The sequence below is a fragment of the Bolinopsis microptera genome, chromosome 6 (assembly GCF_026151205.1).
Source record: "Bolinopsis microptera isolate Bmic1 chromosome 6, MBARI_Bmic_1.0, whole genome shotgun sequence".
In the NCBI taxonomy this organism is placed as follows: Eukaryota; Metazoa; Ctenophora; class Tentaculata; order Lobata; family Bolinopsidae; genus Bolinopsis; species Bolinopsis microptera.
Window position 1 is genome coordinate 4302584 of NC_087077.1, and position 22260 is coordinate 4324843.

A 22260-nucleotide genomic window follows, 5' to 3' on the forward strand; every position below is an offset into this window, starting at 1 on the left:
AACAACACGTAACCTGTCACTCCACCATTTGTTCAATCGTGTTTTTAAACATTAAGCCTCCTCGGACAAGTCTACTTATTCTCATTATCCTTTAGGTTCCAAGTCTAATTTCTCACTGAAGTTTAATGATAGTCATGTCGGCATGATCTGACTGATGAAACTTGATCTCCATGCTATCATGCAAAATGTACTCAAGTGCAAGATTCGACATAACTTTGATTATTGCTAGGAATTGAATAATCCTTCTGTGATGGTGAGTAACATGTTATCTCATTTCTTTACATCTTCTTTCATACCTTGTCATCCAATGTTATGCCTTTACACGCTAGTACCTACTGGTATTTCCCTAAGCAGGTATCCGAACTTATTCACATTATTTAGGATTTTGGTGTGTTACACCAGAGGGTAAACTACGCCACTACGCCTGTCAGGCCCTAGTACGCCTGTCAGCGTCTCATTCTCCTAGTCAGTACAGTCAGTATACGTCAGTATACGTCATCATAATAATAATAGTATAATCTTGTGTGTTCATCTCTATTTAACTGTATGCTGGTCTATTCTACAATTAAAGGTAGGTTAAATATCGATTACCCAGTATTTGATTTGAGATGCTGTCTTTATTAACTCCTACAAGATATGCGAGCTACTTGACAGTGGTACCAGTGAGCACCCTGTAAGTGCCCCAAAGTGCCGCCCAATTAGGTCACTAGCGTGTTACTCTGTATTCCGTCTGTGCAGTATTCTGCCTGCAATATTTCTGAAGCTCTGTTACTCGTGTTACCTTACAAAACAGTGAGGTTCAGTTGCACAAATGTTGAGTTGGTGTGCAATCTGAGGAATAGTTACTTTGTGGTCCTGTACCGATACACACGTGCATAACACGTGCATAACACGTGCATAACACATATGTTAGGGTACACCTGTTGTGAATACTATAACTTATATAATTCACATAATAATATTATAACTTATATAATCCACATAATAATAATATACTTATATAATTCACTCTGCACTGCATTTGCGACTTTAATGCATCCTGAATTCTTGACCTGCTCGCTGTAAGAATACTTCCTCCACATGATAAGAAAGTTTAAACCGTGTTATACAGTTTGAAGTATGTTACTAGTGACTTCCAACAGTTTAATATAGAAGTGTAGGGTAATCATATCTGTTACTAGTACAGACAAATCCGTCTGAAAAAATCGATCTGCTGACACACGAAGCTTTCAGAGGATTTTTGACGTTTTTGAGTCCTAATAGGTGCCCTCTATGGCTGACCAACTTTTCCAAACTTTTCCACGTGGCTTAAGGCCACTTTTTGCCACTTTTTACCACTTTTTACCACCTTTCTCGTATGTCAAATATCTAGCGTTCTGAATATCGTAGACAGTTCTAAATTGAACCCCGGTGTTCGTAATATTAAGGAGAACAATTGTTTCTTCGAGAGTTTTCTTGTCAGATAATTAGATAATTGGCTAATTTATAATTAGCTAATTATTTTAAAAATCCAAAATTTTTTTTTGCTTAAAATGATCAAAATAACATGAAACGTGGAGAAAATTAGTTTTTAGAAAAATTAAAAATTTTTCGACTTAGAAAATTTTTCGACTTCGAAAAAAAAAATTTCGACAAAATTTTTTTTTGAATTTCCAAAAATTTTTGAGATTCGATATCAGTCATACATTGCACTATACTTTCTCGTGATACACAAACCTTTATAATTTAGCGATATCGCTATTATCATAATCATAAATTTCAAGTTTGCAGATACAGATCATGATAGAAGCCAGAAGGGGTTACGTTTCTTGTTTATCGTGATCAGAATCTGCACATGATAGAAGGGGTTATGTTTCTTGTTTATCTTAATCAGAATCTGCACTTCTATAATGAAATATAACGCTGCCACACAATCCCTCATCTCAAAGAAACAGCAGTTTAGTTAAATCAACACAACCACCAATTTAACAACAACAGTTTAGTTAAATTAACACAACCACCATCCGCAGATCCTATTCTTCCCGCAATCACAATTCACAAGTTAAGTTTTCGTTTGCTACAAATCGTATTGTTTCTGCAAATCCCCTGTCTTTCCTATGTTTCGCGAGCTTGCCATCAAAATAAAGCTCCTAAAACAGTATGGAAAGAAAACGCAGGAAATCCGCAGTCTCTTATCTGGAAAGGAGATCGCCTACTGCCTCATATTATATCGTGTGGTAAGAATTGTATCTTGTTCAGTATTTTATTATTACGGCTTTCTTTGAATTGTACGTTTTTTTTTCAAAATGCAAGTGCTTGAGTTGATACAATAGGGGGTGACGGTCGAGAGAAATGACATAGCAGTTACGAGGATAAATGCTCTGTTGAACGACTGGCTCAATGTCCCTAGTGTTGAGGAAAAAAAGAAGATTTACAAAAGCGTCTTCACCACATTATTCAAAATGGACACAGGTCAGTTATATTACTTTCGAGTTTTAGGTGCTGTTGTTTGTGCTCCAAAGTTGTCTAAATTTATCAATTACCGTATGTATTTATCCTTATTAGCTTATTGACGGAAATATGGGCGATAAGAAATATAATCGTCAAATTGATCGTCTAGGTTCGGGTAAGGATGAGTACCATATTCGATCTGTGCAAAAATATTTAGCATTGGACAACAATTCTAAAGATGCGCTTAAATCGGCAATCAGAGGTATTTAAACATTTTTATCGTTCAAATTCGTTGAAATTGAATATTGAAACATCGCCTGATTATATATATAATAAATAGAACTAGAAATGATAAAATCAGCTTTTTGTCTGCAATCGGTATCCAAGAAATTCATGAGAATGTCAAATAAATTGAGCAGAGAGTCATATTTCACGATCACACTCCTCAGTTTACTACAATACTGACACTGAAGCAGTAGATGTTCTGAATGAAATTATTCCTCAAAGCGTGCAACCAGTAATACAAATATTACAATCATCTGACGCTGGTCCTTCTACTAGCAAGACTAAAGCTGAGATAACTAAAATTAGTGATCGATGCAAAATATGCTTAAAAGAAGACTTGTTAAAAAACCTTACGGTCATAACACGGAAGGTATTTTATAAAAACACACAACAGCATATTTTTCTTCTAAGTATTCATTTTTATTGATGAAATAATGTAATATTTTAAATCAAGATATGCAGTTCTTCGCCATCAATAGACATACGTTATAAACATATTAACATATTCAGGGAGTTGAGACATTACACTCGGCCGGGATTGAAATTCAAGTTGGCGATTTGTTCCACAACGTTTGCCGGCTAAATATCACAAGAAGAACCCGACCCTCAACTGCATCAACTGAATCAACAGTGAGAACAAGAAGTTCGGAATCGAATGTATTTTGCTTCCAAACACATTGTTTTTACTGCGGATTAAAAGTATCAGATCGTTATCGCTATCACAACGAAACAAGATTTGTTGAAACCCTTGAGTGCAAGCTAACTGTAGACCAAGCTATAGCTAAGCGTCCTGCAGATGATCCATGGTGTCTCGAGGTAAGCTAAATTCCCACATAACTCTCATGCTCATAAAAAGGGTATGATAATAAAAAATTTCGTTTTATTTATATTGTGAAATGTTGTTGCATGTTAATCACGCACGTGTATTCTCAGGTTTTAGGAAGGTTTAATACGGTTGTAGATCTTCCTGCTGCAGATGCCTGCTATCACAATGCATGTGCCATCAATTTCAAATGTGGTTACGGTAAACCAAAGAAATTTGATTTAACAACACCTCACCCACCGAGAAAACGAAGGCATACGACAGAATCAATAGTGATCCCTCAACGCTTACCGGATTTTTCCCGAATGGCTGCCTTTCTCACAATTATGAGAAAGTTTGAAGATTCTGAAACGGGAAGTGAAAAGTTAGCGGTCCTTCAAGATGAAATGGGTAAAATATCGGAGCCATATGGTGTTGTCTACATGAAAATGCAGATAAAGATACATTTTGATGATAACGTAGATTTCGTTGGTAAGTTATTTTAACGACAATATTGTTCCAATCTTCCTTTAGAGAGTGCTGGTATTTTCAATGAGATGCACAAGTTGCAGCTAAATAACAAATTTTATTCCTGCAGATGGTCTTGTGATTATAACGAACCGGTCGTCTAGGATAATAAAAGACTTTTACGATAAGAAAGACAACTCATCTGAAATTGACGTTTCCAAAGAAAAGAAGAGAATACTTAAAGCTGCCCTTGATGTGATGTTAGAGGAGATACGCACATTCGATAAGTATTCTTCGAAAACTGATGAATATCCTACAATTGTGGGTCAATCGGTAGACGATCTGTTAAATGGTAATAGAATTTACGTATTCAAGTATTTAACACTACGTGGCATAAATTATTTATGATTTCTACTTGGGTTATTAGTTACACAATAAACAGTAAAAATTGTATAATGGCAAATCATTTCAGAGTTACCAGACCTTCTGAAGATGTTTGTTGAAGGTGTAGTGAAAACAAAAGTAAAGAGCAAGTCTAAAATGCTTGGTTTAGCACACTCTATATTAGCGGCTGTTAAGCCTGGCTCACTGATGTCACCTGTTCAACTAGGAATAGCAGTGACGGCGCACCATCTATTTATGTCTGCATACCTAAACAAGATGCTGTCTTCGTTTGGATATGCATCTTCCTACCAAACTACACTCAATTTTGAAAAGTCAGCTGCAGTTACTCAGTCGAAGTCAACATCTAAACCTGGCGACTCTTTCGGGCAGTTCATTGCCGATAACGTTGATGACAACCCAGACACATTACACGGCAAGGACTCTGTACACGCAATGGGGATTATGGTGGCAATGACTCCAGGTGTTATAACAAGCCTAACTATCAAAAAAGAAACCGTTTCTGTGGACAAACTTAAGTCCATGTCTGATGGCAACATAAAAGTTTGTATGATCAAAGAAGCCAAATTCCTCAAAAACGTAAAATTTCTGGATATTTTTGGAGACATCCCATCTTTTACGTATCCAGAAAGTGACCTGCTCTACATCACGTCAGCTGCTTTAGGGACTAAGACTCCATTATGGTCTGGCACAATGCAGGCAATGACACGAGGGCAACATCCTAAACCATCGTCGTTCCATTTTCTTCCTCTCATCAACCTGCAGCCGAGTAGTATCGACTGTGTCTATTCTACTCTGGTTTACATTAAGGAAGAGTGCAAGAAAATGGACTGCTACCCTGTAGTGACTTTTGATCAGCCGCTATACTTTAAAGCAATGTCACTTACAAAGGCACAGGACTCTGATGTCTCGGACGTGTTTGTTCGGCTAGGGACCTTTCACCTAATGATGTCCATACTTGCTTGTATTGGATACATAATGAAAGGATCTGGCCTAGAGGAAATCATAGGCCAATGTTACTCGGAGGTCACAGTGAAAGACATTATGAAAGGTAAAGCCTTTAATCGGGCTATAAGGGCCCATTCGATCGTCCACAGGGCTCTTTTCTACCTTCTCATCGAGGATAAAGTAGACTCTACTTTGACGAATGATGAAAAGATATCGCTCATGAGCTATCATCAGCGTCTTTCGGACAAAGAAGATCCCTGCGAAGTGAAGGACCTCAAGGAGCAGGGACTCTTCAAAAAGCTGAGGGACATAATCCACGAGGCCAAAATAGAGCAGAATGAATCAAAAACGTCTAAGTTATGGTTACAGTACTTAGAAATGGTCGACATTCTTTTCGAACTCTATCGTGGTGAAAGGATTGGTGATGTCAAACAATCAATTTCTGCCAAAAAGCACATACTACCATATCTTGCAGCAGGTGATGATAAAATAGTACTTTTATATGTTTCCAAAATCGATTAACTAAGTATGGTTACGATTTCGTATTTAACCGTGTTTCTCTCTGCTGCAATGTTATATACTTTTAATTAAAGCCAATTTAGGTAACCGTAATCATTACACTACTTCGTTGTGGCTCGATATTCAAGAAATGGAACAGCTGCAGTCAACACATCCTCAACTAAAGAACTTTGTAGGATCTGATTTAGATTCGATTCGGCGATCTGATAGATTTTGGGGAGGTGAGTGTCTTGTATTCAATAACGTGCTAATGAGCTGATTATCGTCATAATCATTTAGAAATATTTTATCACAATTAAATCTACCGCAACAATTTGTAAATCAAACACCTATTGATAAGTCTATTTCCAGCTATTTCAACCGACCAAATCATAGAACAAGTTCTTATGAAATCTTTGAAGTCAAGAGGAGGTATGACTGGACCAGGAAAAGGCTTAAACGTTGAAGCCTCAAGGAACCAGTGGATTCATAGTCGGCCAATTTGCGCAGCTGTAAGCAGGTTTGTCTGCGTTAATAATATTGAAGAATGAACGATCATTTTTATCCACTACTCCTGCTTATACTTAAGTAAATTTTACAGAGCACATCAAACTCTAAAACCTAGACACTTTCAGTGCAATCCAGAGTGTAGCAGGAGTTGCTTACTCCACAAGTGACCAGCATCAGCAGGCCTCAGAATCAAGAGTAGACGTTGACACACAAGATTTTGAAAAGATATGCTTATTTCTAGAGGAGAGGGAACCTTTTAGGGACAATGATGAGCTGGTAAACATTGTCAATGGTGTTCAGGCAGGGGAGTATGTTACAGCTCACAAAGCTCTAATGTTAGGAAATTGTATAGTCAATAGTATGGTTTCTAAAGAAATTAAGAAGTACAAATTTTCCCGAAAGATGGCAGTCGTCAATATGGCTGCTGTCTTAATTAAGGAAAAGAGTAGATCATACACCATCGATCCTAACCTCCTCTTCCAAAGACTTTTGTCTTCAATCATACTACGCCGAAACGATGTTGATATTGCCACAGTCTTCTGCCATGAGCTGTGTGCATTTCCTACAAGACTATTTTCTGCAGAAAAAATGATGCTATCCTCCGAAAATAAGTCACAATTCACTAACAAATTCCCCGTCCTAGATGATACGGAAAGTAGTAACAGAAGTGGGATGAGATATGTTATCGATGGAGGTATGCTTCTTCATCGCATTGCATGGAAGATTGGGTCTTCCTATAATGACATATGTGCCAGCTATGCTTCTTTTCTGTCAACGTATCCATTGTGTACGATTGTATTTGATGGATACCATTGTAATTCAACTAAAGACATGGTCCACAATGTACGAGGGAGAAATCTCAACTGCTGTAACATTACACCAGAGTTCTCTACTGCACTTACTGTAAAAAAGCCACAGTTCTTGTCTAACTCAAACAACAAGCAAAGATTCATCAACCTTCTCTCTGAATATTTGACGCAGTCAGGATTTACCTGCATACACGCTTCGGCTGACGCAGATGTACTTATTTGCAGGACTGCTATGGATATATTTAAAGATAAGAACAATGTGACTGTAGTTGGTGACGATACTGATCTATTGGTTATTCTTACCGATATGACAAAAAATGTCGTATTCAGTAGATGGAAAATCTATATGTCCACGAAAGCCCATGTTTATGACCTACAAGCACTTAAACATCATCTTGGAGATAAAGTGGTTTCCTCGATATTAGTTTTACATGCATTCACAGGGTGTGATACGGTAAGCCGCATCTTCGGCGTCGGCCAAGACAAACTGTTGAAAATGAGGAATAAGTTAAGTGAAGCAGATCTTGATGTTTTTTACAGCCCTACTGCAACAAAAGAGGAAGTCAAGTTAGCCGGGGAGAATTTGTTTTCGATCCTATTGAGTCTCCTCCCCACTGATGCTACACTTGATGCAGCACGGTTACGACTGTTTAATGCCAAGGTCGTCACCGGGGTAACTGCCATTGAAAGTACATCTCTACCACCTACTTCAGCAGCCGCTTTGGAACATTCTCTGAGAGTCTACCATCAAGTTCAAACGTGGCTCGAAAATGACTTGCAACCTACCGATTGGGGATGGAAACTCGTCAACGGACAACATATTCCTGTAACGTCACAACTTCCGGCAGCCCCCAGTCATATCCTAGAAATCATTCATTGCAAATGCAAAGCCGGCTGCAAACACCAACAATGTAGCTGTCTGAAGCATAACATAAACTGTGGACCTGGATGCACTAACTGTTTGGACAATTGCGAAAATCGTACAGACGACTAATAATAATATCAATTTCGGATCATTTATCTATACTATAATTTAATGTACTAAATGAATATGTTATATTAAGCTTATTTTACAATCTGCAAACTTGAAATTTATGATTATGATAACAGCGATATCGCTAAAATATAAAGGTTGCAATCTATGACTGATATCGAATCTCAACAATTTTTGGAAATTCAAAAAAAAAATTTTGTCGAAATTTTTTTTTGTAAGTCGAAAAATTTTCTAAGTCGAAAAATTTTTAATTTTTCTAAAAACTAATTTTCTCCACGTTTCATGTTATTTTGATCATTTTAAGCAAAAAAAATTTTTGGATTTTTAAAATAATTAGCTAATTATAAATTAGCCAATTATCTAATTATCTGACAAGAAAACTCTCGAAGAAACAATTGTTCTCCTTAATATTACGAACACCGGGGTTCAATTTAGAACTGTCTACGATATTCAGAACGCTAGATATTTGACATACGAGAAAGGTGGTAAAAAGTGGTAAAAAGTGGCAAAAAGTGGCCTTAAGCCACGTGGAAAAGTTTGGAAAAGTTGGTCAGCCATAGAGGGCACCTATTAGGACTCAAAAACGTCAAAAATCCTCTGAAAGCTTCGTGTGTCAGCAGATCGATTTTTTCAGACGGATTTGTCTGTACTATACAGTACCTACATGGCAGGCAGCTCAGTGCTGTTGATGCCAGCTATATAACTAGTAGTGACAGTACTCTGTAAGGTTTCAATCTTAGTTTTGTTGCTTTTGTTGTAATTTTTTAGTCATTCATGATCTTAAGTTAAGTCAGTATGTTGTTTCTCTTATCGCTAGTGGATATGACTGAACAATGTTCAGGGAATTTCAGACAATGATATTTACATTTTCAGTCATGTTCAGTGAACATGACTGAAAATGTAAATATCATTATCTGAAATTCCCTCTGAACCGGTCCGTTTTGTAGGTCGAGCCAACCCAATTAGACTTAAATACCACAAGGCATTTTCTCAGTATATATTTCCTTTTCTCAGTATATATTTTCATTTGTGCTGAAGTTATGTTCGTTGATAAGAGTTTTATGGTAAGGCTTCAGAACATTTAGGATTTGTTGTATCAACCAATCTACATTTAATTACGAATTGGGAATGTTTAATGTTTGTATAATGTCTATCTGCCTATATCCAAATGAATGATAATTCAATAACTATATAATTATAACCAAAAGTGATTAAATTACGTTACAGTTAATTTGCTGGATCAAGATAAGAACTGATAAGGTAGAGAATACCAATATATTTAGTTGGTATTATAAAAGCTGTCATGCACGCAATTGGTGTCAGTATTTACAGTATTTTACTAGTTTTATTAGTTTTATTAGTTATTAGAATAAAGAAATAAGCACGACCTGTTACCACGTGATAGGTTAAATCTGAGAAAGTCTGGAAAAGTCTGAGAAAGGCTGGGTTTAGTTATTCTAATGATTTTACATATTGTGGGAGTTTTGTATAATGTGCTTTGTTTTGTCGCTTAATCGTCAACTATTTAGTTAGTGTTACTGTTTCCTCTGTTACTCCAAGGTTTCTTGTAAGTTGTACCTCGATCAAGTTCAACAACATTTAGTGAAAGATAAATTTCCATTCACAATGGTTAGCAAGAATGACTGGATTGCAATAACTAATAGTTATTATTTACAAGATGGTTATAACAATAATAGCTAACTTATAACTAACTAATAACAACTAACTGCCACTAGGTCAGGCAAGTGTAGAAAGAAGAGATTTCTCCAGGAGACTAAGCCTCACAACAGAGAGGATGAAGGAGACAAGGAGACTTATAACTAAGGGCTCTACTACAAGTATAATGAGCGGGTCCTCCTTCCTGCTCCTCGACTCAGGCAGACCCGCCCCTCCCAGTTAGTAACTCATTATTAGTAACTAGTTAGTAACTCTACTACAAGTATAATGAGCGGGTCCTCCTTCCTGCTCCTCGACTCAGGCAGACCCGCCCCTCCCAGTTAGTAACTCATTGTTAGTAACTAGTTAGTAACTCTACTACAAGTATAATGAGCGGGTCCTCCTTCCTGCTCCTCGACTCAGGCAGACCCGCCCCTCCCAGTTAGTAACTCATTATTAGTAACTAGTTAGTAACTCGTCAGCTTTTTATACATATTTTATATATTGTGTGAAGTTTTTCCTTTCAGCCGCTCTGGGAAATATTAACTAGCGAACTGTAGAATCCAGCAGTATAGTCCAACCTATTTCAATTACCTCCCCTATAACTGTCTTGATATTGGTTAATATATTGGTTATATATCGGTTATATATTGGTTATATATTGGTTATATATTGGATAATATAATAGTTAATAACCAGATACCACCTCCCAGATCCGCTACAGAGACGAATGTCAGTCCTGGTAGACCAGCAGAGACAGCCAGTAGCTCTCCTACACTCAGACGGTAACGGTGTCTCCATCAGACCTGTTCTCAGAAGTCTCAAATCTACTGGCTCTGTTACCAGGCTATTTGACGATCCTTATGGGTAGGTGATATTAGAATTTGCATCACATTTTATCATTATTCGCATATATTAGCTATTCTTAACATAGCCTAAACATGTTCTAAACATGTTCTCTAAGTAAACTCAGTTTCATGCCACTTGCCTATTATGTTAGACATTACTGCATATTTTTTATTTAAGCCGCCATAAAAGCGTCATTTCGCATTTCGGAGAAGAATGAACAAAATGAGCAATAACTCCTTGTTTGCTAGACTATTTTTGATTTATAATAATAAACGCAGGCTCTAACCAATAACAGGTTAATTACTAAATAAGTGTGTTTATTTTCACAACTTGAGTAGGAAGCTTCTCTCTAACTGGTCATTAATTATAAACACTAATTAATGCTATTTAAATCTCCTTGTTAAGTTGTTAAAAGGAGTCATTGTATACATAATTATACATCGTATACATAATTACGGTAAATATTAGGATTGCTCTCATGTGTGGACGCGTGGTTTTCTTTGGTTTGATGAAGAACATCTTCTCATTTTCCTCTCCTATCTCATATTCAACTGTGTAAATTCGTTCCATATATATATATATTTCGTTGCTGTACTCCTACACATTAAAAGTCGGTGTTGATTAGATCTTCGAAATAGTTCTTTGCATCATTTTATTAAACATCGTTATCTGAGATAAAATTGTTCTAAAAGCAACTGAAATATACACAAATCTTTAAAATAACTTACAAACTAGGAAAGGAAAACAAGTCTTAGGAAGACGTACAAAACTATGTGACTCAAAACGGTACAAAACTAAAAAATACTGAGTAATAGTCAAACAAAAAGAATGGCTGAGTACATCTTATCTAATCTATTAAAGATTAATTTCTCGGAAAAAGCTAGATTTCTCTGAATCAAGCAGTAAAAATATTAAAATAGTGATGAATATAACACGTCTCTGATAGCAATATTGTAAACTAAACACGGGTAAAATATATATATATTTTCATACGGAATTATCCTGTGACCCAAAGTTGGAGGGAACAGATAAAACTGTATTGAAATGTACATGCTAACCTCACTCCTCAGACACTAAATACTTGTGTTTCTCATATTGTATACGTGTGTTTACTGTTTATTACGTAGGATCAGGTCATGGGAGAAGCTACAGAATATATATATAAGCCTGATATATAGACTATTTAATTAGCAATGTCTAATAGGCAAGTGACGTTAAATAAGGATTACCACCTAACGGTTAAACTTCGTCTACTGTTAGAACATGTTTAGAACTACCTTATCGGACCTTATTTGGACGGACATTAAATGAACGGACATAATTATGAACGGACATTAATATGAACGCTAGAACTAGAAGGCACTCAAAACCATCAAAAAACCGAATTTTTTCTCATTTTTTTAAACGTTTGTTTATTTCAAAAAATGATTTTTAAATCCATTTTTATACAGTAAGTAAGAAAAGCAGTCGTTAAGCAGTAAAAATGTTAAAAGATGTGTACATGATCAGTGTTAAATATCGCATATCATCTTCATCAAATGGGTTTTCGTGCATGAAATAGTTCAACGTTAAAAAATTAACCTTTAAAATTAACCAACGTTGGCCTATAAAACGTTTAAGAACTTTTCATTCACAATCTAAAATTAAATACAATGTTAAAACGCTGTCAAATTTGTAACGTTGCTCATATCAATTGGTTCATCTTTTTGGGCGTTCGTGTAATGTTTTTATCCCAGTTTCAACGTCTTTTCAGTTTCAACGAGTCAGCTATAAACTTGATCTCTATTTCCAGACTTTCATAATGATCATTAGGCTCACAACAGCTGGAATAAAATAAGTTAACCTCCTTTCTGGCTCACTTGTGGGCTGCTTCAGAAGGCTATACTATATATGACTGTCTAATTGAATAATTGGAAGAGAACTCCATCAGGCCTAGCTGAACCAAGCGGGGAGTTGATACACCTTTCACAAGCAAGAGCCACTTTGGTCTACTTGCTGTGAGTTGTCTCAGCTACGCCTACATGGGTTGGGGGTCCCCCCCTTTTCTTTTTTTTTGGCTTTGCTGTTTGATCTGCACTGATCACCATTATTTAGGACTCGACATGATTTAGTGTTTTACAGTGTGGGAGCTTCGGAGTAACTCTTAGAGGAAATATCTTCGATCAGATTTGCAAGGGTTTTGCTTGACCGTCCTTTTTCCAGTTGCCGCTCTCATTAGCGATTCATCAAGAGCGATTTTTCCATGGGATTTATTTTCGTTGACTTACATATTGCGTAGTCTGAACTCTGATATCATTGTGGTAATATAATTTCCCGAAGCTGCAAGATTTTGCAGTTTTTAATTCCCGGGTGCAGATAATTATATAGACTTAAAATAGAATTAAAGTCGATGTACCAAGCGCTTAAAGGGCCGTTGCAATCTATAAATCAATTTTATATTGGAGAAACTCTTTAGTCTCGTCTAATAGACAATGTCCTTGGCAACACGATTTACCGTAATATATGTAGAGGCTGGAACAAGTTTGTAATGTTGGCGGGGACTAGCTCATGAACTATGTTGTTGAGTGCCATAATTTCGTTGACTTTTTCCGCAAAGTGCCCTCTTGAAAACATCATATACTAGTAGAGTTTTCTGTGCCTCCGGCAGACCAAGGAAAACCTTTCCGTCGTTAACTTACGGCACAATAAAGTTCTCATAGTTGTCATATTCTGGACAAAAAATTCGAATTTTTGAAAAAAATTCAGCGGACTCTAACTTGGACGGACCTTAAATGAACGGACTTTATTTGAACGGACATTAAGATGAACGTTAAGGCCTCCAGCGTTCAATTAATGTCCGTCCAGATAAGGTCCGATAAGGTATGTTGTACCCCAGTGTAATGTATTATATTCCTAGTAGTTATAGAGCCCTTTGGCGCAAGAGATATGTCTTCTCTGCATGATATATATTTGATATAACTATAAGAGAAACGCCATTTTCGGACGTGAGGAGAGTTAGGACTCCTCCATAACTACATTAAAATTCATACCTTATTTAACGTCCTGAATCAATATAGTTACGAAAACACAATTTACTAAACATTTTAAAACATAACTGCCCAGCAAAATTTTATATAATTGATTTATACAGCTCGTTCAATTGTAGACGTGGCTGGCGAGTACGTGTCTTTTATTCAGAGATAGCAGTTGACCAAAAAACTAGGACCGGTGACCGAACTTTTGAGGGGGTCCGGGGTCTCGGACACCAACCGCCAAACGGTGCTCGCGGTGCATTAAGGGGCCATCTACTTAGGACGTCCGCCAAAATCGCAAATTTTCAGACCACCCCCCCCTCCCCCTGTCCGGGTGTGTCCGAATTTTCAAAACCACCCCCCTCCCCTGGACGTCCGGATCTCCAGCTACTTTTAAGAGTACGAATAAAACTCGGCTCTCATGAGCTGCTCTGGGAATCGACTTCTCGTTCAAAATACAGGGATCTAAACTTACAAAGTTATTAGTGTCAAAGAGTTGAAATAAACGGGATTTTTCGTTAATTCTGCAAAAATTCCGGACGTCCGGATTTTCCAGAAACCACCCCCCTCCCCCTGTCCGGATTTGTCCGAAATTCTGCACAACCAGTAACCACCCCCTTCCATATTTGCCGGACGTCCTAAGTAGATGGCCCCTAAAACTGAGTTTTAATAGTCTGTAAGTCTGAGTTTTGCTAATCTGGGTGTTTCAGTGTAGCCGAAGAACCACGCACTAGCAACATATCAATGCCTCAGTTTATTCCAAAGCCCTCCAATCCTAACTTTCTCGCGGACAAAAAGGTAAATGTCTTTGGTGTGTCTAGTTTGTCTAATGTCTAGCTTGTCTAGCTTGTCTAGTTTGTCTAATTTGTCTAGTTTTTCTAGTGTGTCTTGTTTGTCTGGTGTGTCTAGTTTGCCTAGTGTGTTTAGTTTGTCTAGTGTGTCTAGTCTGTCTAAGTGTTATTGACATAGTCACACAAAGCCACATCCTTGTTATCGTAAATAATTCCGCCAACACTGAACACTTTCCTTTTCTAATCATTGTTACAGTTTGTACAGCCCAGTAATGAATAGCAAGTGGATAGTAAACACGTGTGATTTGCAGGAGTTTGAGAAGCAATGTCAGTGGAAAGGAGAGCGGGTTAAGAGTACGGACTACATGCTGCTCAACATTACTGCACTCTTCATCATCACTGTCATAGTCGCAGGTAACTAACTAACTACCTAACTAACTGTGTTTACCAGCTCAAGTGCTGTCCTCCACCCCCTTATTAATGAACATGTTTGTAGTCTGTTCACTCCATATATTCCCTCTGTGGAACATTCGAGATTATATCACTTTCATCCGTCTAACAACATGCTTTATTTTCAGCTATAATATTTTTCAGCCTATGGAGAGACGTAAGCGGAGAGATGTGGTTACTCTACTTCGGTCTAGGTATAGCAGCTTCTCTAGTTCTCCTCGCTCTCCTCCTGGTAAAACTCCACTTCTGCCTGAAGAGTCAGGGCTACAACTTCCTGTTCAGGTCCCAGAACCACTACCCTCCCCCAGTGCCTGTCAAGAAAGATTTAGATAGGATTAAAGAGTGCGACATTCAGCAGATTGACATTGAAGTGGGTACATCAGAAAAAGTGAAAGAGAAAGCGAAAGAATGTGGAAAGGACGGTGACTCCGAGGGGGAGGAGGAAAGTTTGTTGTAGAAATGGTGAAGGGGTTGTTCAGCTTTTTATTTATGCGTCAGGGCGCGGTTATATATTAATGGTAGTTTTTATAATTTTATTAGCTCAAGTTTTAGAGTTTTTGTTAAATTATTGAAGTTTGTGTTTTTGATTGATTATTTATGTTATTTAATGATTTACCTAATGTCTAACTTTTGCTATTTTCATTCTGGTTTGGAAATACTGCAAGTTGTTTGTTACTGTAACGGTTATTGATCGAGAGGATGGTTTTGAAATGTTTAATTTATAGCTTTTATAAATATCAACTGTTGTTACTGCGCTGCAGCTGTAGAGATGTGTTCACGTTGTCAATCCTATGAAGTATAAAATATATTTATAACTATCAGCTGAAATACCAAAACTTTAAATTAATTAGCAGCTCACGGAAGTGACATACCTTAATCCTTATTAAACAAGACAGGATAATATCGCAGTTTTTTATAGCTAAAATATGAATGATAAGACAATTTAATTAATTTGATGTGCGCTTAAGTTTAACGAGCACAGTAATTAATGGTACTCAGTTAGAACAACAACCGCCATAATCGACATTTTCTGTTGCACTTGTGACATTTCTATTTAAATTGTAAGAATTAAAACAGCTGAAAATTATATTCAATAATAGTATACCAATCATACAATTAATAATATATTTTATCAAAAACGTAAGTCTGGGGTAGTCAAAATAGTATGCGAACATAGGCCTCAAGTAGAAACCAGTAGTAACCTCGTTGGTTTGACAATAATACATTATAACAGGCCTCAAGTTCTTCACAATCCTCCATTTAATTACCAGCTAACCGTCTCCAAGTCCTCCTCGGTCCAGACACACCCTATCCTGATAGACTCCTTCCTGATCTGTGCACGGGAAGGACAGCCTGATCCTCTCTCCCACTCTTCAATGCAGATTCCTAGTTCCTCCGCCTCTTCTGCAAGCATGTGGGCTGCACCGCAACCTAAGAGATACAGTTTTTAAAGATACATCATTCTGGGGAAAGCAATGTGCGACGGAGGAAATGACAATTTAGAGTGTTATGAATTGCATCTCCATCAATCCATGAGGATTACTACATATTAGATTTAGAATAAGCTGACAAATTGATGAAATAGTAAATGTATTTATGTCAACCAACCTGAGAACTGATGGTTGACTTTATCGAACCACCCATAGTCAATAAACTTGGTGTCATGAACACAGGTGTCTACGAAATAGTCTAGCATCTCCGCTGGGAGGTTGTCTGCTATTGTCGCCAGCTGACTTGCCTGGCCTGAGGAGAACCCGTACATCGTCTTCTTGCAGTACGACCTATAGAAAGTGAAATAGAAAGTGAAATAGAAAGTGAAATAGAAAGTGAAATAGAAAGTGAAATAGAAAGTGAAATAGAAAGTGAAAGAGAAAGTGAAATAGAAAGTGAAATAGAAAGTGAAATAGAAAGTGAAATAGAAAGTGAGATAGAAAGTGAAAGATAAAGATAAAGATAAAGATAAAGATAAAGATAAAGTGAAAGTAAAAGTGAAAGTGAAACAAGCACGGTGATTCCGAGAGAAGTGAGAACCCGTACAATGTACATCGTCTTCAAGCAATACGACCTGTGGGGTATGGTACATAGCTCAATACATTGGCTTTAATGAATATTGAAATAATGTGCTTGTAATTGTATACCGCCATATGATCAGCAACTTACACGAGTGCTTACTGGGCGGCGCTCAGCCTGTCATTCCGCCGAATCTCTATTTATGAACATAATAGCCTGGGATCCCCAAGTAAACAAGTGTCAGCTACTATCACGTCAAAGCGGTTTTAAAGGGTGAGGTGAAAATATTTAGCAACAAACAACTATATCATCTCAAAAAAAATCTTAAATAGATTCAAAACAGGACAAAATCATCAAAATGGGACAAAATGAAACACTTTCTGCTAAAGAACTTGTGTTTAATAACCAAAATTATTGGTTTTTATTTTCACTCACTCCTGTACAAAACTGGGGAAGTTATTAGGATTAGCCCCCCTGCTCAGTAGCATTGCTAAACTGCTGATTTCTTCTTCTTCTATTTCTGGTATATCTCCGCTCAACTGACAACCGGCTGAGGGAAATTAATACTTAAATATTATTGAATATATTAAGTTGATTTTTAATACTTTTACGGCTCTGCGACACATGAAACATTTAAATTGAAATCTGTCCTCACTTTATATAATATGGTTTTGTAGCTAAAAAGGAATATTTAGGATCACTTAAAAAATCAACTTAAAAATAGAATACCTTGTCCCAGAGACCAGGCGTCCACGAACTCATTAGAATTTCGAACTTTTCCGTCATAAAACGTGTTCAAATCGTTAGACTTGTCCCCTGAGAATGTAATCGTTAGACTTGTCTCCTGAGAATGTAAAATTAATAACTTGAATAAATCTTCATCAATTGTGTGTTTAACATCACGGTGAATTATAATGCCACCATTCGGGATGTAAAACATAATCGTATTATATCGATGAATTGTTAATGTGTATCGTCGTTTTTTTACTTGACATAACTTAATCGTGTGTATAAGATCATGAAGCCACAGTTCAAGATGTTTAACAGTATTATATTAATGAATTATTGCAGTACCGTCGTTGTCCCCACATATGCCCATAGTAGGTGTGTTCTTATCCACGTAGATAGTAGCTGCTATCAAACCATCCCATTTGATCTTCAATCCAAACTCCGGCACCTCCAAGAACATCTTATCCCCCTTGAAGAGCAATTCTACCCCTGTTGATTAATCATAGATAATGAACATTAAACATGCTCATTACGATTGAATAAATTGCTCAGTATACAATAACTTATGTACTATATACTGAGCTACAAGCTTAAAATTCTTATTACACGATATCATATCTAATACAATATCTAATCAAATAATAAAACACAATATCTAATCTAGCAGATAATCTCAACCGAATATTGAGAACATCAAGTTTAACTAAAATATCATCTTTCACTAGGGAACTGGAACGACATTTTCAGCTTAAAATGATTGAGTTATCCGTACTCTTATCGCGCTATGTGTAAATATTCGAAGATTTAATCAAGTTGAAATTAAAATCCTTACCTTTGAACTTAGTGAGAGTATCTCGTTTGATAAATGTCTTCGCTCCTTGGAGGTTGACACCATAACCTCTCAGCATCTGGATCTGGGTTCCACCTGCGCGGCATAATACATTTTAAAAGCTTTGAACTATAATTATAGAAATTAAAATCTATCTTCCACTTTGTACATGCCCATACCTGGATTGTCAGTAGTCCTAGCAACAAGAGAGACAGTCTCCAGACAGTGGGACCTGTCTCCACAGGGGGAGAAGTAACCATACACAAACCATTTGTAGTGCTCCTTATCCATAGCCAGCACGTACCAACACTGTCCCCTGTAGTTGTACAGGGTACCTGGCAGGGGAGGCGGGTTAAACACTGAACAGTGCTCAATAGTTCTTACCACGGAAAAGATCTTATTGCCAAGAACTGGAAGAACTGCATTTTCACAAGATAGTCATTAAAATGGTCCGAGAGATATAAAGCACACATGATCAGCGTCTGACCCACCATCGAACGTCATGATATGAGGATCCCCGAATACCCTGCACTTGCTTGTGGTGACTGGGAGAGGGGTGTTGAGCTTCACTGCCAGATCGTTGTTATTACATGCATCCGTTTTCTTCCTGAAATATGCACTGCCAGTCGATGTAGCTGAATACTTATTTTTATCTTTTTACCAAGTCATTCACTTTATTGTATATATTAGTCCTTACAATACTGACTATAAATACTTTTAGTTACAGAACGTAAGTATAAACATATAATATTATATATAACATATACGAATCCGTAATGAATATCCGAATTCAGATCCCAAGTCATTTTGTTAATGAAATCCTTAATAGTCCACTGTATTATTGTAATGAAATCCAGCAGGTGTTTTCTAACCCTGATCCTACACAGTGTGTAATAGTTGTTTAACATTCACTCACGTGTGATAAGCACATCGCAGGATCTTACAGAAGTAGTGTCCCCCGTCTCCACATGAAGCACTGTCTACAACCAACTCACTGAGATCCGGACTAGGTCCAGATACTCTGTTCTTGTGGTTGTCTCGGTCCATCGAGTCCAACTGAGGAAGAGGTAATTATTTATAATATTGTGGTGCTGTTACCACGGTAACCATTACGGTAACTGTGGGTTACTTGTTACCAGTGATGGGTTTATACTGACTGATGTTTATTCTATTTTTAGATTTATGTGTCTTCGTCGGTTGAAATTAAACAATGCCATATTTGATCTATACAACAATTCTCGTTTAACACTGCAATACGTGTACGTAAAATCTTTAACCTAAAATGCTATTTCAGCGGGAGAGACAATCTGCAAACGAAATATGATATCATTCAATCGTCCTTCCGATCTACTTTTCGATCACCCATTCAATCGACCCATTCATCGACCCATTCCTAACTTCCTGTTTCATTTTTCCTTGTCTCTTCCAACCGGATATTATCCAACTATCAGTAATTCAATCGACCGATGGAGACAGAAGTACGCGTGCGTACTGCGTTATTGTGATTTGAGCATTTGTATTATCTCTAATTGAGTTGCTCACACTGCAACGTGACTTATTGAGTTATTGAGGTAAAGGACCCACCTTGAACCACATGTAGGTGGGTTGGAAATCGTAAAGTCTGTCAGCGTCCTCCTGAGTTTGGCAGGTCATGGTCACTCTGTCTCCTTCATTCCTAGTGAATCAAGTGGGTGGTGTGGATGAAAGACGGCACCATTTCATTAATTAATTAATTATTCGACAATAGTTTTTGCGAAAATACATCAAGTTTCTGTGGAATAATAGAATCTGCTCTATACAGAATATGTGTTGAACAATTAAAGTTGAACAATTAAAGTTGAACAAGTGTTGAAAAATTAAAGTTGAACAAGAGTTGAACAATCAAAGTTGAACAATTAAAGTTGAACAAGTGTTGAACAATTAAAGTTGAACAATTAAAATTGAACAATTAAAGTTGAACAATTAAAGTTGTACTAACGCGCCCTGTCCCCGTAGCTGATCGTAGTCTGATTTCAAGAATGTAGACATCTCGTTAATAGGAATGGGCTCCATGGTAACGGTCTCCAACTCGATATCGTGTACCTGGTCGTCAGAGCAACGAGCTGATATCCTCACTCTGAGGGTAAACTTTAATAAAAAATCTCGTTAAAATTTAAATAGCATTAATTTTATAAATTTACTGGCAGGACAGCAAGAATAAAAGAAGTTGTCGTCGATTTAGTGTCATCTTAAATCTTAATAGGTTCAATCACGTCGCTTAGAACAATTGAAGCTCCAATCGTTATTTAATGGGACAACCATTGGAACTTCAATATCAGAGAATCCATTGGTGCCAATAGCAAATGCCGCCGTATTAGTCAGAAAATAAACCTCTAATCAGCGATGATGTTATACTCTTGTTATTTAAAGGTGTCGCTAAATGAGAGTACACTTGAATAACACCAATGATCCTTTAAATCTGATTGCAATCAGAAAAGTCTTATCTGATATCATCATCCGATGCTGGCCAGTAGCCAGCGACAATCGAGATCAGAGAGCAATCTTTTGACCCTTTTGCCACATGGTTTTATTGGCTAATAAAACAATCTCTCCTACCTGTAACTAGTTTTGTCACAATCAGATGGACTGTATTCGAAGACATGATCCGGAGATAAAACAGCGGGACTCACTGAGCCTCCATCTTCATTCTGAAGAAAATTAGGGATATTAAGTCATTAGCAGTTATAAGTTTATAAGTTCAAAGTTTAGCGACTCTCAGATTTTAAAATAACTACAAGGACTCATGAGTTGTAGTTCACACTTCACAGTGTCGTAGCGTCCCACATTCAAACGAAAATGTAGCGCTTTTTGGTAAAGACATACCGTGACACTCCACTGCTCAATTGCGGAACGGTCCCCACCCAACTGAACAGCAAAGTAATCCTGCCCCTCCGGTCTGGATACAAGCACAGAAGGCAAACTCAAACCCACACAAGGGTCACCTGACAAGAAACCATTAATTAAATTGATTCAAACAAAATTGTGCAGAATTAAATTGTGCCATTTCTTTTATTCCTAAAAAAAGTTTGAAAATAATTATACAATAGTATTAGTACCTGCAGAAATGCTGATAAGCGTTAAAGGAATGAGCAACATTAACATGACAGCGGAATAAATAAAGTCAAAGACACGACTGCAGTCAAATTGCAGGCTAGGTTTCTGCAGTGAATTATGGAGAAATTAGATTTAGGATTGCAAGGCGATACCTGATCCCAATGAAATCATTCTTCTAGGAATTAGTACGGCCTTTTATTTCCTTAAAGCTTCTGCAAAATCATGATGTCTCGTATATATGAGATTAGAGAAGTTTATTATTTCTGAAAGTTTATCAATTCACACCCATGTTATGAGATTAAGCGAACAATGTCGCATTAAATCACAGTTATATTAAAGGGCAGAGCGCAACTTCAGGACAACTTCAGGACAATAGGTTTAGTATTGATTAAGCAGCCTACGAACAGCTAGACTAAAATAAACTTATTCGAGCCGGTTCCAAATATTAATGAAATTAATGATTGGTTACAGGGCACAAGGGCGCCGATAACAGATACCTGATAACAAACGGATTTTTTGTTTTTAAACGCCGCCACGTCGCAGGTACTCACGCCGGTGTGCAAATTTAGAACTTTTAAATCTAAATTCTTAATTGTGCGTGACTTGACAGATAATGATATTTTTCAGATTAATTGTATTATTAATGTTCTTAATGTGGAATTATATAATATATCCCCTATATCAGCTCCGGGGTGG

At 37.1% G+C, this 22260-nt stretch overlaps 3 protein-coding genes across 3 annotated transcripts; 2 read left to right on the forward strand and 1 right to left on the reverse strand.

Moving 5' to 3' along the window:
- The first annotated feature begins 1994 nt into the window (after positions 1-1994).
- Positions 1995-8330, forward strand: LOC134817559 (uncharacterized). The gene is made up of 11 exons (XM_063826741.1): positions 1995-2216; positions 2313-2451; positions 2600-2692; positions 2880-3085; positions 3226-3531; positions 3649-4009; positions 4116-4337; positions 4458-5813; positions 5938-6075; positions 6206-6353; positions 6469-8330. Exons 1-11 carry the CDS (start codon positions 2097-2099, stop codon positions 8144-8146), a joined length of 4767 nt encoding a protein of 1588 aa, XP_063682811.1. The 5' UTR covers positions 1995-2096; the 3' UTR covers positions 8147-8330.
- A 1786-nt stretch (positions 8331-10116) lies between these two features.
- LOC134817168 (uncharacterized) lies at positions 10117-15667 on the forward strand. The gene is made up of 5 exons (XM_063826299.1): positions 10117-10243; positions 10516-10669; positions 14373-14460; positions 14765-14867; positions 15032-15667. Exons 1-5 carry the CDS (start codon positions 10192-10194, stop codon positions 15358-15360), a joined length of 726 nt encoding a protein of 241 aa, XP_063682369.1. The 5' UTR covers positions 10117-10191; the 3' UTR covers positions 15361-15667.
- Positions 15668-15985: 318 nt separating this feature from the next.
- LOC134817056 (zonadhesin-like) lies at positions 15986-21685 on the reverse strand. Its single transcript, XM_063826145.1, has 14 exons — positions 21567-21685; positions 21334-21452; positions 21067-21158; positions 20450-20587; positions 20056-20146; positions 19388-19527; positions 18963-19078; positions 18651-18806; positions 18475-18567; positions 17988-18131; positions 17643-17729; positions 17349-17463; positions 16512-16684; positions 15986-16334 (listed from the first exon to the last, which is right to left on the reverse strand). Exons 1-14 carry the CDS (start codon positions 21610-21612, stop codon positions 16168-16170), a joined length of 1677 nt encoding a protein of 558 aa, XP_063682215.1. The 5' UTR covers positions 21613-21685; the 3' UTR covers positions 15986-16167.
- Between the last annotated feature and the right edge of the window lie 575 nt (positions 21686-22260).

Coding starts and splice junctions, on each gene's coding strand:
- LOC134817056 (XM_063826145.1), bottom strand. CDS start 21,612: ATGTTAATGTTGCTCATTCCTTTAACGCTTATCAGCATTTCTGCAG. Junction 21,159..21,333: donor TTGAGCAGTGGAGTGTCACG/GTATGTCTTTAC, acceptor AATTTTCTTCAG/AATGAAGATGGAGGCTCAGT. Junction 20,588..21,066: donor TGTGACAAAACTAGTTACAG/GTAGGAGAGATT, acceptor GTTTACCCTCAG/AGTGAGGATATCAGCTCGTT.
- LOC134817168 (XM_063826299.1), top strand. CDS start 10,192: ATGAGCGGGTCCTCCTTCCTGCTCCTCGACTCAGGCAGACCCGCCCCT. Junction 14,461..14,764: donor ACTTTCTCGCGGACAAAAAG/GTAAATGTCTTT, acceptor TGTGATTTGCAG/GAGTTTGAGAAGCAATGTCA. Junction 14,868..15,031: donor CATCACTGTCATAGTCGCAG/GTAACTAACTAA, acceptor CTTTATTTTCAG/CTATAATATTTTTCAGCCTA.
- LOC134817559 (XM_063826741.1), top strand. CDS start 2,097: ATGTTTCGCGAGCTTGCCATCAAAATAAAGCTCCTAAAACAGTATGGA. Junction 2,217..2,312: donor GCCTCATATTATATCGTGTG/GTAAGAATTGTA, acceptor TTGATACAATAG/GGGGTGACGGTCGAGAGAAA. Junction 3,532..3,648: donor ATGATCCATGGTGTCTCGAG/GTAAGCTAAATT, acceptor GTGTATTCTCAG/GTTTTAGGAAGGTTTAATAC.